At 38.7% G+C, this 12,959-nt stretch overlaps 1 protein-coding gene across 3 annotated transcripts in view; it reads left to right on the top strand.

Annotated features, from left to right (window-relative positions):
- The window catches only part of SORCS2 (sortilin related VPS10 domain containing receptor 2), a 536,859-nt gene extending 526,046 nt beyond the window's left edge, over positions 1–10,813 (top strand). For all 3 annotated transcript variants that reach the window (XM_036381659.2, XM_036381658.2, XM_036381660.2), the window contains one exon: positions 274–10,813. In XM_036381659.2, the coding sequence (XP_036237552.1) occupies positions 274–338 (65 nt within the window). In that variant the 3' untranslated portion in view covers positions 339–10,813. The remainder of the gene's footprint in view (positions 1–273) is intronic.
- The last annotated feature ends 2,146 nt before the right edge of the window (positions 10,814–12,959 follow it).

Raw genomic sequence — 12,959 nt, forward strand, 5'->3', positions numbered from 1 at the left:
AACTACACCTTTATAAGCCACAAAGAGAACCAACTTATGCTGTCACTTGGATAGAAACCCTAGGAATTCACCACAAATCCACCACCATGAGCAAAAGCTTAGTGCAAAAGTGTGCTGTAGGTACATGGAGCTGTTGCACCAACCTTCACCTGACCTGTTGTTTGATAAAGACACTCTCTTATGCAATTTACTTGTCTCTACAATAAAAGGGGGATTTATTGTGGAGTACCTGAAATGCACTAATGTTGGCCTTTTGTTTCTGTATTTCCCTAGGCAATCACTCAGGCGTGGTTTTGAGCATCAACTCCAGAGAGATGCACAGTTACCTGGTTAGCTGATATTTGCAGCTGAACACGAAAACCGAAAGACTCTTCACTCTACCGTTTTATTTTTCCCCGGTGATGTCCCAAAATTGCAAACATGGCTGTAAATGCTGATGGAGAGGAGGTTTCTTATCAGTCCTGTGGAAAAAAGCATCCATCCTCAGTTACCAAGGGCAAAGGATAACATGTCTTGTGTTCACTCGATGGCCTGGGAACTCATTTCGACTGAAACTCAAACTATGGTAGCAAATTTGTAGCCCTAGGCTCCTTCAATGCCACCTTGTTTCTTTTCTGTATATGCTCTATTTCTTTATGGGGTTTTTTTTAGAATGATTGACTGTAACTTTTTAATTATATTTTTAATTGAGGTATTCAGTGGAAGGCTGGGAGTCTTCAGCCCAAAAAGGTGATTTTTACACAAATGACTAGACCAGAAAAGATGGTTGATCACTATGACAATTTTTTTAGTAGGCCAAGTGTTTCTGTACTGGGATAGGACTGAGAGAGAGACAAATGCACTCCTAGTTGAGACCAGCTCTTAACTTAAACATGTGTGAGACAATCTAACAAATTTAGGCTTAGGCCCTTCTGAGGATTAAATGAAGTAAAATGTTAATTAGGATTTCTTGTAATATACAATAATGCTCTTGTAAGTGTAGCAAGTCCTGAAAAACTATCAGCAGCAGTATCTCCCCCCATCCCATAACATGTGAAAGAAAAACACCAGCTTGATGCTATTTCCAGATCAGGTGCCTTCACTTGCAGACAGTCATTTTAGTTGCTCTTTTTTATTTTCTCCTGAGCGAGCCCCTCTAGGATGATGGCAGCTGCCAGATGAGTTCTCCTGTTAAACCCTAGGCTGGTGGCCTGTCTCTTTTTAAATTTGCAGAGAGTGTAAATAACTCTTTTACACAGTTTTCTTTGTATGGTTATTTTTTTAAAACTTCCTCTAAGGGCAGCTGTGCTGGGTGGGTCAGTGTTCTGCTCTGGGAAGGGCTGGGTACTACTGCCATCTCCTTTCTCCTTCCCAGGGCATCCCTGATTGGGATTTCTCCTGGCATTTGCCCTTTCTGGTGGGAATGAGCAAACCCCAACCTGACCTTTTCCACTGGGGTTGGTTTGACAATCCAAAGGGTCACGGGGATGATGGGAAGGGATTTAGGGCTTCCTGTTCCCTTCCCATCACCAGGGGTGTCTCTCAGTCCCTACCACCACTGGCCCCTTTTTCTGCAGGAACAGCAGGGGAAGGGCTCCTGGAGGAGCTGCCTGCAGAAAGGTTTGTGAGTCAGGTCCTTGTTTCCTAATCCCAGTTTTGTCACTTGGGTCAGAGTTTCCTAGTCTTGACCTCTGCATGCCTAGGGAATGGTGATGCAGTGAATCCACACTCCTCTTGTCTTTGCTCTGTGGTTTATTTTAGCCATGTAGGAAAACAAGTGTGGTGCTGTGTGGTGAGTTTAAATGTCTGGCATCCTGTGTGTCACAGCTGCCTGGGATTAGGATGCTTCTCTCAGAAACCTATATAATCTCTTCACTTTTTGCCTTTGATAGAGAATAAATAACTCTGTACTCACTGAATGTCATACTGATGCTAGTGACAAACTTGCACACCACCTTGTTTGAGAAGGATACAGGTAGTGCATCATCCAGAAATGCAAACAGAAAATAATGAAGGCTAGTCAAATAGAAAAGAACTGTCTTAAAATCAGTGTATGCATTAGAACCATTCTTCCATGTAGCTGTGAATATAGAGCATATTATCATCAAATGCAGCAGATTGGGAGGTAGTAACTCAGTGTAGTACTGTAGGCTCTCATGAACCCCCATAGGATGTATGAGTAAAGCACAAGAAAATCTAGATTATAAATTTACTGTAAGGAACTAGGTGGAGAAGTTAGAGTGAAGATTCTGAAAAGCACTTGCAAACCGCTCAGGAAAATAAATTGTTCTAAGATTTCTGCCTATTTAGTTGTATAGTGCCATGTAAACTTATTAACAGAGAAGCAATGCCCTGGCTGACTGTTGTGTGCCAGACTGGGGAAATCCAAGGTCTTAAATGTTTCTGAGTCTGGGTTTCTTGAAGAAAAGTGCATATACAAAACATGCTGTGAATTGGAAACTCTTGGGATCATTGCACCAGGGGCTTTCTCTCCTCACCAGCTCTTCTTGCTTTTTCTAGTGGAAATGAGCTGGAGCAGAGAATAAAATAACATTGCAACCATCTTACTTGTTCCTGTGAAATAAATCTGAAATAGGTTGTTTGTATAGGGCAGGTGAGTGGCAAACCAGCTCCATAGACAAGGAATGGGATGGAAGCTCCAGCTTGGGGTTGTTCTCACATGGTTGGAACTAGGTCACACAACTAATTTATGCTTTAACAGCTACTTTTATACATTTAATTCAGGGTGATTTGTGTTTCTGATCACAGGAGTCTTTTGGAACTTAGAATATTTAACTGCTTGGTACTCTAATTAACACTTAGCACAGTCTAGTACCTGTAGTAATTTTTTCCAATGCTTATTAATTTGATTCATACAGCACTCCTGTGAGGTTGGTTTGTCATGTCTTAAAAACAGTTTTCTAAAGACATGTTGGTATTGCCATAACTGTATTAATAATACCCAGCAGATAATAAAGGAATCCTTTGATTTCCTCTCAAGAATAATTTTTAAATGAATTCTTTTAAAACTGAGAAAGTATTATTACCATTTTCTCCTTCATGGTGTCTTGGTTTATCTGTAAATGAAAAGACTCACTAGTGCTAGTTCTCAAATCTTTAGATACATATAAAGAATAAATATCTTTTTATTCTTTATATGTATCTAAAATCCTGACACATGAGTATTCAGAAACACAGAGCTGCTTCTGGGCACAAGTGCTAGTCACACATGTGTGCATGCACACATGCACTATTTGTACATATTTTAGTTATGTTTTTTAGTGGGGAAGAGTGATGTGGTGGCTAAGAAACAGAAGATGACTGTCAGATACCTGGATTCTGTACCCAGACTTTGAGCAAGTTACTTCCCTTGTATGTGCTCTGGTTTCCCCACTTGTAAAATGGGGCTGATAGTGATTGCCTACCTCACAGGGGTATTGTGAGGCTAAATTCATTACTGTTTGTTCAGAATCATCAGAGCAAAAGAATTTTGTTACTATAAATTATTGATGGTTTAACTTTCTTTGTTTCACTTGTAATTATCATTGTTCTTAAAAGTTCTCTATTGAAACCAGCTGCAATTGTGTATAAATGTAAAAAATGAATAATTCAAGAAAGGTGCATCACTGGTAAAAAAGAAAAAAAAAGATAATTTTATTTAAACACTGCTATTGGAACATACTGTTATGTGGTAGCACTGCAACATTGGCTGTGAATTTGCTGTTGCACACTAGTATTGTGAACTCACTTCTCTGCATTGTTATTTGATCAAAAACCTTGTAAAAATGGGTACAGTGATATTTATCAGCACTGATATTGAACTATACTGAATCTAAAAAACTGGCAGTGTATTGGCCTCATTGGCCTCTTTTGGCCTTCTTAAAATCTGATGTATTTGCAATTTCAGTAACACTCTGTACTTGTCAGAGTGCTCCAAGCAGTATGATCTGAAGCGTTCTAACAGAACCATCAAGATTTACAGCTGTTGTCTTTGCTTTCTCTTTTGACATTAAATGTTTTATATGGCTTTGGAGCAGCCCATCCATATAAAATACTCAGAAATGCTCAGAGGACATTTAGGGAAAATGCACACAGCGTTAATTAATTTTTCAATAATATAAGCAATATAAACCAGTGAATATTTTTATACTCTGTTAAAGAGGGTGGTGGAAATGGCTGTGAAGAAACAGAAAGCCTGAGGCAAGATGTTGTATCCACAATTCACATCCAATTTCTTGGAACTCTTTTATGATATTCTCATTGAATTAAATCCTTCTTGATGCATTTTCTTCTTTCAACGACTGGTGTAATGAGGAGTAAACTGTTTATTCATATAAAGTAGATGAGTTGTTAACTAACTGTCCCATAGAGAAAGACAAATCATTGCTTTGCCATCAGTAGTTCCTAGTGCAAAGCAGGTTTCATCTGACATGATTATCATGATTAGCTGTGTTTTCAGTCCAATGAGACCTTCTCTTGGTGGGAAGACTCTACTACTGTAGGCTGTATCTTCAATGGAGATCAATAGAATGGAACTGCAGTAATTTCCATCCTCCTTACACAGATACATGCTCAAAAAAATGTGTGAGAAAAAGAAAATCCTTATAAGAAATTAAATACATGCAGTAGCTTTTTGATGATGAACCACAGGTTCTGATAAGTTTTGAATTTCTAGTGTTATTTCAAGTCAATGTTTCTAAGTAGATAGAATCAATGACAATTTCAGTCATAGATTTTTTTCTATGTTTCCTATTAAAAAAGTTTTGTAATTTTTTCATTAATGAGACTTCAGGGGAAAAGAGAGACTAAACATTTTATTTCATTGCACAGTTCCTGCCAGTTGGAGTTATTGTAGTTGTTTTATTGTATATTGATTGATACCACTATATTGTTTCCATATTCATTTTTATTTCAGCATTTTAGATGAAAGTAAGTGCCCATTTCTCTCAAAGCATTGAATTTCCACCAGGACAAAATTTATAAGCATTTACCCTTATAAATCTTGATTTTTGAGATACAAAATTTTGATTTGTCTTTTAAGTCCATCGAAAAAGCTGCTTCCTGGCTCATTTTCTCTGTTTTAGTCCCAGTTGCACACTGCTTCTACAACTGTCTTCAAGAGACTGGCACATAGCCAGTACTAGTCTGAGAAAGCCTAAAACTTTCATTAGAATGGCATTTAATTGACTGTAAGTAAGGTCTGCTCAGACAATTATCTTAACGTTAAGTTTGTATTTTCATGTTCTGTATTTCCTTTCAGCTTCTTAGCATTCGTCCTCTCAGTGCCATTTAAATGCATTTTTATTCCTGTAATATTTTTGACTTACTTTTAGACTATAATCATCAAAGTGACAAATAAGTCAGACCCCTGGTTAGCTTTTGCAATTAATAGCCTAACCCTGCAGTCTTTGGGAAATGTCAAGCTGTGCCCTCTCAAATTTGTACTCTTCTGTCCCAAGGCAGCCCTTGTCCCCATCTGACCACCCCAGCAGCATTGCCTCCAGCTCTCTGTGCATGCTCAGACTGGAGAGGGTGCAGAGGGGTTGCTCCATGTTGAGACAGCCCTAGAACAGCCCATTCCCCAAATCTGAATGGAATGTCATGCACAAAAAGTTGTTATTTGTTCCTTCTTTTCAGGTGTGTTGCATAAGCAAAGAGGATGCAGGTTTTTGGGGAAGGAAGAACCTGTAATGGTACTTCAGGCTGCTCTGAGGGTAAAGAATGCATCCTCTTGGAATATTTTTCCATTGAAATTGATATGTACAGCAAGTTAGTTTCATGATTTTTAATATGAGATCTCATTTCTGTAAGTCTTCAGTCCCAGCTTTTTTCCTCCTGTTAAATGGAGTAGCAAATTACTTAAACTGTGAATTGTGGAGCCATGTATGACTTCCATTTTTTTCACCCCTTTTTTTTATATGTGAAGCTTATCAGTATTACTGTTTCCAGCTACTTTATATGCTGGTAGCTGAGATGATCTTCTGTAAGACAGTTTCTAACATAAGAAATACTGGAAGGCTTAGAAATATGTACTCTGAAATACAACAATATAGCTGTGTGAAAAAATCCTTATCAAAGAGCTATTATGGTTTGCATTAAATACTTTTTAGTAGAATATGTAAAAATACATACTCTTATTTGCAAACTCTTTGCCTCCCTTCCAGACTGATTTTCTTTTAGAAGAACATTTACTAGCCCTGACAGAGAGTGCATTCTTTCCCTTACACAAGTAATTTTGCTTAATAGTTTTTCCTCGCAACACTTGGATTTCGCACAAACTTCATCTGCCTTGATCAGCCTTGATTTCTCAGTTTCTGTAGAATGTGCATCTTTACACTGATTACTTGCAATACAGTGGACATAAAGCCCTGTTAAGCAGCAATAAGACAAGCAGCAGTACCTGGCACTGCTTAAATAATATGCCTTTTTTGCACGTATTTTTAATGGTATAATGAGTATATTAATCACGAGGAAGGCCAGGCATTCCAAATAACTTTCTTAACATGTCTTAATATTTCTATGTTATTTGTTGCTAATTTTAGCCAGCTTTTGATACTTATATTTAGTTCTTACTGACAGTGTCTACTCTTGCAGATCAAAGCAAATGAATTGGCTTATTCGCTTTTTAGAAAAAGTATTAATTCACACTGCTTATTGATTAAAAGAGTTTAAAAATGAAATCTTTCTGAAATGGTGAAAGAGATACTTTTAATGAGGACAGCTCATACAGGAAAACAGCAGGCTTATATCCATGTGGCTTTTGAGATATTCTTGTTGTGGATTTTGAATAGAAAGGACTGTGCAGAGGAAGCGTGGCCTCAAACATCAGTAACAGGCACATAGGCAGTTTGCAAATGGTAAAACTAGTCCTAAGGAGAATATTGTAATACACCACCTCTATGCTTCAGGTTCACATCAGGGCATTTAAATGTTTAAAATTACAGAATATCTTCACAAACAAACTGCCCAGTGAATTGCCAAATTCATTGGCTCCATTTACTCGTAAATACACTCCTGTCTTTGGGGTTAATCTTCTGACATGCTGAAGTAGCAAAGTAACTGTTCCTGAAGTTACCTGCATTGTTTAATACTTCCAAATCTTTGCCAAGTAGCTTCTGAAACTAGGAAAAAAAAAAAAAAAAAAGAAGCCGAATTTCCACTCTTTTCTGTTTCTCCTCCTTTCCCCCCACCCCTGTTTTGTAGTCCTTTTGTTCTCTTTCATTACTGCTGCTGTTTGTGGCTCTGCCTTGCCTGGCTTTTCCAGATGACAGTTTTCTACAGTTCACTTTTGCTTCCTTGCTTTTTGTTCTGCTTTATGTTACTGTCTGTGTTTCTATTTGGATATGCACCCTACTGTGTCCCAGCTGAAAGCAAGAATCACAATCTTCCCCCTCCCTGCCTCTCCTTTAAGCTCTGCTCTATTGTCTGAGTCGATGAGGTTCCCCGTGCTTTGTGTCACTGCAGTCCATCCTTCCTGCTTCTTTCCCACTTCAGTATCTTTTAATCCTTTCAGCTTTAATTTTGGCTCTCATTTTTGCTGAACCTTTCTGGAATTCTTATCTTTTCCTTTTCAAGAACTTCTCTCAGATGTTCATCCCAGGGAGCACATGCTTCTAGTTTGAGATGTGGATGAGTATTATACTCCCTGAAAGAATAAAAACCAGCATTTCCTCTCTCTCCAGTGTATAGATTAGTTTTGCTGTTGGTCTGTAGTAAAATTATGTATTTAATTGGCAAAGATGGTTATCTGTTATCTCCCACATATCTTCCTCTGCCTTCCTTTGGGTTACAGGCTGAGACATGGTGTTCCCATGAGTTTCCTGGAGCACAGCAAGGGCTGGCTTGCTTTGCCAGCCTCGCAGTCTGGCAGGTGCAGAATTGCAGCAGGGGTAGAGCACCTTGCCAGACCACTGGGCTGCATTTGTATTTCAGTATGGGAAATGCTGAGACCCAAGCTGAGACACAGCCTTTTAGAGAAATTGTTACAACCCAAAGCTGAGCAATAGGTGGAGTAAAGAGAATTCTTTGTTAACAGAGGGTCAGGAGCAATTTGACTTGACAGGTTTATGGAATGGGTGTGTATGAAACCTTTCCTAGAGGGTGGGGAAAATGGCTTGGATTCAAGTTCCATAAAATACAAATTTAAGCAAAGTCACCAGATATATTTGGCAGAATCATCATGCTGGAGGAGCTTGGAGAATGTAATGGGAGTAAGAACATTGAAAAGTCCAGTGGTGTCTTGGAAGGGTACAGCCTGTCTTAGGGGATGTAAGTGGGAGAGATGTGGAGGGAGGGGAGCACAGGACTAACCAGGACAAGGAACAGCAGGGAGAAAGTCAGTGTTACCAGTATGTATGGTTTTACCACGTTGTTGATTTTGTTATGGTTAAGTCTTGAAGCTTTGATTTGTAATGGCAACTATTTTATTTTGTTGGTTGCATGCAGAGTCTTTAAACTATGAGTCTAAACTGATGCAGCACGAGGAACATGCAAAATTATCACCATCTCTGCCTATAATTTAAGACAGATCTGACTTGCAGCAACATTCCACCTGAGGTGCATGGAAAAGATGTTGCTTTAGGAGTCAAGATGCCTCTATGAGTGCTCCACATGACTGGGGGTCATTTGCTAATGGTGTTCCTCCCTAGCACAGCACCAAGCTAGGACACAAGGGAAAAGAATTATTTTATAGAGTCTGTCTCTTGCATTTATACTGTTGAAATGTAATTTGCTAGAATGCCTGTGTGAGCTGTAATTTTATAATGTTTAAAGAAGATGAATGGAGCTGGTGTAGTATTCCTGAGGGTAAACACCAGTGATTGGAGTTTACTGAACATGTGATTAGAAATTTTAATTTTAGGAACAGAGAGTTCCTCCATTTCATATGCACACCAGGCCTTTGAGTACAGATCCTTTTTTTCATTTGTCACTGACAGGCTGTGATTTATTTCCTCATGGGTGTAAAGTCATGGTTGTGCTTGCTGCAGTGCAGAAGGCTCTGGAGGGAAAACGTAATCAAATGGAGAAGTATACTTGAATTCTCCTCTCTTGATCCCAGTCTTCTCTGAATTGTTTTCCTCTGATTGTCATTCTGTCAAAAAACTGGGTTGATGTTAAAAGGTGATTAAATAATTTTCATCCTCTTCCGTGTGGCTGAGGAAAAATAAATACAAGAAGTTTGCAGAGGAATAGCAAATTGGAAGAGGGTGAGGAACTTGATCATCTGGCAGAGTGCTTTGGGAAGCTTCCACTTTTTTTGTTTTACCTACCCACTTATTTTTACAAATATGTACAGCACCTGTGATTTATGTTTCCATTAAACTTTGACAGGTTTCTTTGCAGAAGGTGTTTTAAAGAATACCACCCTACTGCATTGCAAGTGTGGATTTAGGTGACATCATGTATTGCCCTTCCTTACCTAAATGAAATTAACTTGGTGTATTAACTTGTTATATTTATGAAGCAGCACTAGAAATATTGCTTCATCCTAGATTGGAGAAATATTTGGAGAGATGAGAGTTGGAATAGGAGAATTTTCCTTTTTAAGAGCAAAGGATGGAAGCCAGCTTATTTACAGTGCATCTGTGGCTGTTCCAGCACAGGTGGGTGCAAAGTCTCTGAATCCAGATACAGACAGACAAATACAGATTTTGCTGACATTACCCATGAAAACAAAAGAGGAAAAAATGGTAATTAAACCAAGCCTAAATAATAATTAAACCAAACCTAAAAAATAGCTGCAGCTAATTAGTGCTGCAGCTCTTGGTAAGTATGTGAAAGGCTATAAAATAAAAACTAGACTTGACATATGTCTTGTGAAGATTCACAAAGCATGTCTCGCTACCGTGTTCTTAATGTGGAACATTGTTTATTTGGCATTGCCAGCCCAAATTCTACCCTAATTTATGGCCATGCAGTTCCACAGACATTATCAGTTCAGCTTTGTGTTACAGAACAATTTCATCCACAGTGGATTTCGAAAGCAACTGCAGGTTAAAATCAGTCTTCTCAATGCACCTGTTACTCACAGGTTACTCATTGATTTTCACCATAATTTTTATTCCCATTGCTAGCATGAGAGTCCTTTGGATAGATGTAAGCTAATTAAAACCAAGGTAGAACTGATTTTTTAACTGCTTATGACTGCTTGGTCAGCAAATGCCTAATTTTTGAGTGGGGCTTATTCCACTCCTTGTGTAGGTTCTTAGCAGTCATCAGTATGCTATAACCCCTACCTTTAACATACATGGCTACACAGCCCTCTCCTTCTGCCTTTGCACATTCTGTATTTGTGAAAACAGAACATGCCTTCTCCTAATTTTGTTTCAGGTGACCTTGACTTTAAGCAGGTTTCTTTGTATACAGTAACAGGGCTTAAGTGAAGAATGAAATAAATCCATAATTGGTGCATTGTCAAAAATGGGGAAAAGTGTTATTTGTATATTTTTTGTAAATATGTAACATTTAATGGCAGTTTTGTAGTGATGTGCTGTTTTTGAGAAAAGGAAACAAATATATGTTTGAATATGCTTGACGTAACACTTAACTGTGATTCAATTGCACAAGTAATAGCTTAATCAAAACCTCTTGTGCAATATGTAGTGCACACACATAACCAAGTATCTGTTAGCAATCCACAAGCAAATTTTTGGCAACTTTTAACAATGGTGATGAACTGTGCAGTACAGATTATCACGGTCTCTTTCAGCTTCCAAACATGTAGCAGGCAAACTACTGTATACGTACCTGTGTACTCCACTGCATCCAAAGGTATGCATTTGTCCTGAGAACCTGCACTCCAGGTTTTTCTTTAATAAAATTTGGTTCTAAACTATTGATTGCTTTGTTTTTCTTTTGAAGCTTCTCATGGGTTTTGTGGAGGGGAAATGGTTTAACCAGTCCCCAGAGTTTGTGTGTCTGAATTTAGCAGCAAACGACTCAACTCTGCAACACTGAGCTCAAAGGCTGCAGCAAACCTTCATTCTCCTCCTCTTTAGCCACTCCACTTCTTCCTCCTACACTGCAGCTCGGCTCCATTCATAGGGAAAGAGGGAAAAGTCCTTTTTCCTTTTCCTGGAAGGTGTCTGCAGTGTAGCTGGTGGAGGGTGACATCCTGTGGTGAGACAGAAGCCATGCAGGGCTGTTCTGCCAGCCACTGCAACACAGGCTGGGTATTTCTGTCCTGCTAAAGAATTCATCTCCCTGTGATAGAGCGCCATCCACAGAACAGAGGTATGTGTGTTCTGCCCTTCCCGTGCCTTTATTCCAATCTCTTCTTTTCTTTTTATTAATTGCCCTTCCTTTATCCCACTCTTTTCCTAAGGAGTTGCCTGTGCTGTAGAAGCTGCATTCTCTTTGCAAAATTGAGGGGTCTGCAAGTCAAACTTAGCCCTTAAGCTGGATGTAGCTGTGTGTAAGGATCAGGCCTTGACTCAAAATAAAACTGAGCTACAAACTATATTCAATCATATACAAAGCTAGCAAAACCAAAATCCTCAGAATTATGCCCACTGGACATGCCCAGCTTCTACATATGATATTTATTTCACTCTGCTTACAGTCTTTGGAAATGAAATGCAAAATTATATAGTATATTTTTATAAAGTATTGGCCTTAATGTCCTAAAGGTTTTCTCCTATGGTCCTGGCAAGTGCTTTCTGTCTTTGCTGAAGGTCAGAAATTGAATTGCTGAAGTCAGAAAATGCCTTCCATCCCTACAGACTGGGCATTCCTTCCTGCTTCAAAGTTTAGAGATGAGCTGCTTTTGGTGCAGCTCATATTTTCAGGCTGGAATAGAGTTTATGGTTTGCTGAGAGGTGGTTGCTGCTGTGTAGCTTGGTGACTTACCAGGGAAAGTCTGACACTGGTACAATAAACACTTGATGTTTCTTTTCACTGCCTGTTGCCCACAACAGGGAAAAACAGAGATGTTGCTAATTGTTGTGGATGTGCAATGTGAAGTCTTATTAAAGCTCATACTGGGATAAAGCAGCACCATGAATTATTATCTAGTGATTTTTAAATTAGCCATACAAATTTTATAGACTGCAATGAAGTTTTAATAGGACCACAAATGGATTATTTATTCACAGAGTGGATATATTTTGAGAGATCTAAAGATGGATAATTAAAAAGAAAAATAATTCAGACGAGATGAAACTGAATTTTCTCAGTCTGCCCTAGCTGAGCACTTTCCCAGGGTGCCTGCTGGAGGAGCTGGCAGCTGGAGGAGCCCTGTGGTGTGGGCAGTCTGACCCTTCCCCGTGGCACACCATGCTAAATGTGGGGCTGGATGCAGGAATGAAGCTTGAGCTTCCCCTGCTTGTGCAGCCCAGCTAGGAAACACTGCAATTTGTCATTTTAGGTTCTCTAATCCTATCCTGTGGCTAGCTGAGACTTTAACTGCAGTTTATTATCTCTACAAAAGCAGACTGTTGAATCTCAAATGACATCTCATTTTCCAAATGTAGTACTCTGATATAAATAAAAGCAAAACTCAAAGAAATTATAAAGTTACTTTTAATGATGTTGCAAATAGTTCTTTCCAAGAAAAGCTCCTGATTTGGAAGGTCAGGAGTGAGAACAGACACAGCCAAGCTGTTCCCACAAATGAGACACCAAATAAAATTTGCTAATATCTAACCTGAAGGGCTGCTTTACTTCAGAAACTGATTTCTGTGGAAAGAAAAGAATAATTGCTTCACTTCTGTTTCCTTTGCTATCATCATCAAAGTCATATTAATTGCTACACTATTTTGAAGCTTAACTGATTTCAACATCATCATAAGTCATGTCTCTCTAATAAAACTTTTGAGGCATAAACAACAGGCAATATTTTTTCCTGTTTTCCATTAAGACACTGATTTCTTTTCAATTTTTTTTTTTTTTTTTGTGATTTATGCCTTGAAAGACGTTTTGCTTTCTTATGGGTCCAGCTGCTGTGGAGAAAATGTACTGTACTCTGGTACAGTACATTTGAA

Source organism: Molothrus ater, chromosome 4, assembly GCF_012460135.2.
Source record: "Molothrus ater isolate BHLD 08-10-18 breed brown headed cowbird chromosome 4, BPBGC_Mater_1.1, whole genome shotgun sequence".
Lineage (NCBI taxonomy): Eukaryota > Metazoa > Chordata > Aves > Passeriformes > Icteridae > Molothrus > Molothrus ater.